The 3,168-nt window shown below is 43.6% G+C and overlaps 1 protein-coding gene across 1 annotated transcript; it reads right to left on the reverse strand.

Moving 5' to 3' along the window:
* Positions 1 to 214: 214 nt before the first annotated feature.
* KCNE1 (potassium voltage-gated channel, Isk-related family, member 1) lies at positions 215 to 604 on the reverse strand. Its single transcript, XM_006862554.1, has one exon. It carries the CDS (start codon positions 602 to 604, stop codon positions 215 to 217), a length of 390 nt encoding a protein of 129 aa, XP_006862616.1.
* Between the last annotated feature and the right edge of the window lie 2,564 nt (positions 605 to 3,168).

The raw sequence follows: 3,168 nt of genomic DNA on the forward strand, positions 1-3,168 counted from the left end.
ACAAAGATAAATATCTGAGAACAACTGAATATTATGATAGAAGGAAAATCATTTTAGAAAATTAGTGTTGTTAATCTACCATTTGCCTCTTATAATAGCTAAAACAAAACAAACAAAAAAAATTGGACCCATAAAATAAAGAGTATGAGAGGCATGTGATCAGAAAAAATCAGTGTATCAAGTAGGATTTGTTCAGTTTAAGCAGCTGTGGAGTTCAGGAGGAAGACTTCGTCTCAGGAAGGTATTCATTGGGCTGTTCTACAGCCAGCTGGTTCTCAATGACATAGCATGCTCTGTAGCTTTCCAGAACCCGGGCCTGGAAGTACGCCTTGTCCTTCTCCTGCCAGGCGTCTGACTCGATGTACACGTTGAAGGGGTCGTTGGAGTGCTCCAGCTTCTTGGAGCGGATGTAACTCAGCATGATGCCCAGAGTGAAGAAGCCAAAGAAGCCAAGCACAATGAGAATGTAGAGCACCTCCAGTCGACTGTCACCACTGCTGGTGGACCTACGGGCTAGGGCAGACACGTTGCCACCCTGAGGAACCACTTCCGGCCACAGTCTGGTCAGAAAGGGCATTATGACTGTGGCATTTGACAGGATCATGGTGTCAAGAGTTCACTGATGCAGAGGGCAAACTTCCAAGAAGAAAAGTACAACCTGAAATCAAAAAGTACACATTGGCCAAACACACACTTACATGCACACATGCATATACCAAAAAAATGGAACAAATCTGTTGACATTGTGTTGATTTTTACTCATAGTGAGTGACCCCAAGTGTTGCAAAGTGGAATCGAGTGCCATACAGTTAATCTGGCTGCAATCTTTACAGAAAGAATCCCTGGTGGCACATTGGTTAAGTACTCTGTTTACCTGGTGATAAGTCCCCTCATACTGCCTGGTAATATGTTTCTGAAATATAGCTGTTACAGCCCCTACAGAGTGCAGTTCTGCTCTGACACATACGGGATCACCATGATTTGGAACGGATTCAGCGGCAACTGGTTTGAGCTACCCAGTGATTCCACAGGAGAAAGATAAGGATATCTGCTCTTGTGAAGATTACAACCTAGAAACCCTATTGGGGCAGTCTTACTCTGTCACATGAGATCACTATGGGTTGAAAATCAACTTGATAACACCTAACAACAACAATCTTTATTAAAGTAGATCACCAGGCCTTTCTAATGCAGTAGGGTGGGTTCAAACTGCCAAGCTTTGGGTTAGTAACTAAGTGCAAACCATTTGTACCACCCAGGTACCTATACACACATGGATATAATTTTTTTAAATCTCAGGTGACAGGGTAAAATTTACATTCTGTGTCATCTTTGATCTGCATAGGGCCCTCCCTTCATTGATCAACTGCTACATTGCTTCTGTTTAATTTTCGTTCGCTACTTGCACTCCCATGTCTACAACGGGTCATGGGAACGAGCTCCAATATGTGCGCCTTGTGTGACGTTCTTGTATCTCAGTTTAAGTAAATGTTCTGCGGCTATCTGTCTTGCTCTGTCTTTTCCCTTCTTTTCTCACCACTGTGTTGTTTATGTCAGGTGCAGTGGCTAAACACTCAGCTACTAACCAAAAGGTTGATGGTTCAAGACATGTCAGTCTGCTTCCATAAAGATTGACATCCTTGGAAACTCTTTGGGGCAGTTCACCTCTGTCCTACGTGGCCACTACAAGGCATAATCAAATGAATGGCAGCGATTTGGTTTGGTTTTTGTATGGTTCACTCTTATTGCACTGTGTACCCAGATTCCCTTACTTCTTACCATTTGGTAGTACCCCGGCAAACACCCACTTCTTTTCTCTGCCCACTCTCCCAGAGATGGACACTTGTGTGGCCACTAGGTCCATGAAACTCAGGTGTCACAAGCATCCTGATCTGCATCCTCCTATAGACCACCCTCCCCAAAATTACACCTCCCATAGCTAATGAAGGAGTCCTAGTGTGGCACTGTGGGGTAATGTGCTGGACTGAAAAGTTGCTTTGAACTGCAATGTCAGTGGTTCAAGCTCACCAGCTGCTGCTCCGAAATAGAACTTGATTGGCACTTAACAACAACAACATAGTTAATGACATCGGTTTATATGACTATCCATATGGAAGAGGAACATTCCTCTAGGGCAGGGGTTATTGTTGTTAAGTGCTGTTGAGTTGGTTCCAATTCATAGCCACCCTGTATAGGGTTTCCAAGGAGCAGCTGGTAGGTTTGAACCACCAACCTTGCAGTTCAAACCTATCCTGTGGTTGAGTGCTTATCCTACAGTACCACACCAGGAAAGGGGTGGGGAGCCTTTTTTCTGCCAAAATTTATATAATTTGTGGGCCAAACAAAATGATCAACTTAAAAATTAGCCTGCTATATTTGGTCAAGCATTTAATTAACTCCCTCTTAATATGAAGACTGGGATTATGATTCCCTTGGCAGGGCCAGACCAATTTCAAGGACCTTATATGGCCCATGGGGAGTCCTGGTGTGGCATCGTGGTTTAAACCACAAGATTGGTGGTTCAAGCTTACCAGCCACTCCTCAGAAACCCTGTATAGGGTCGCTGTGGGTTAGAATCACTCAACAACACTTAACAACAGCTGCAACATACAGCCAAGGGCAGGACATTACCCACCCCTGCTCAGGAGCAACTCTGTATGTTTGAATTGAAACCCTACCCTATTGTGTGGCATTCTTAGGGATGACTATAGTGACATTATGCACAGAACTTCTCTGCAAGGGGCCAATGCGACAGCTTGGCCCCTCTCTGTCCACTGCCCTAAACTGAATAGCATGTAGAAAGTGCCATTTCCCCCATCACCTTATTGTCACGGTCCCAGAACACCTGTAGTAGGCCTAGGAATTGTAAATGTTGTCTCCAAATAGTTCTAGAATTCCATAAGTAGATCCCTGAGTTCTAGAAAGTGCATCTAGCTGGACTTGAGACCACTGATAAGCAAAAATAGGTTTCTTTCTTTCTTTCTTCTTTTTTATTTGACAAATGCTGGCTTCTACCCTCATTTCCTGCTGGAAAACAAAAGGTCAAGTTGATTAAGACACATTCCAACTCAATATAGAGCCACTTGGGGGTTATTAGCTTTAAGTGGTTTTATTCATTTCTCAGTACCTTCACATTTAGTCAAGTATAGCACATCTTAGATGAAGGGT

This window comes from Chrysochloris asiatica, unplaced genomic scaffold (genome assembly GCF_000296735.1).
Source record: "Chrysochloris asiatica unplaced genomic scaffold, ChrAsi1.0 scaffold00049, whole genome shotgun sequence".
NCBI classification, from domain to species: domain Eukaryota; kingdom Metazoa; phylum Chordata; class Mammalia; order Afrosoricida; family Chrysochloridae; genus Chrysochloris; species Chrysochloris asiatica.

What these genes read in the sequence shown, in the direction of transcription:
- KCNE1 (XM_006862554.1), bottom strand. Translation starts at nt 604, where the DNA reads ATGATCCTGTCAAATGCCACAGTCATAATGCCCTTTCTGACCAGACTG.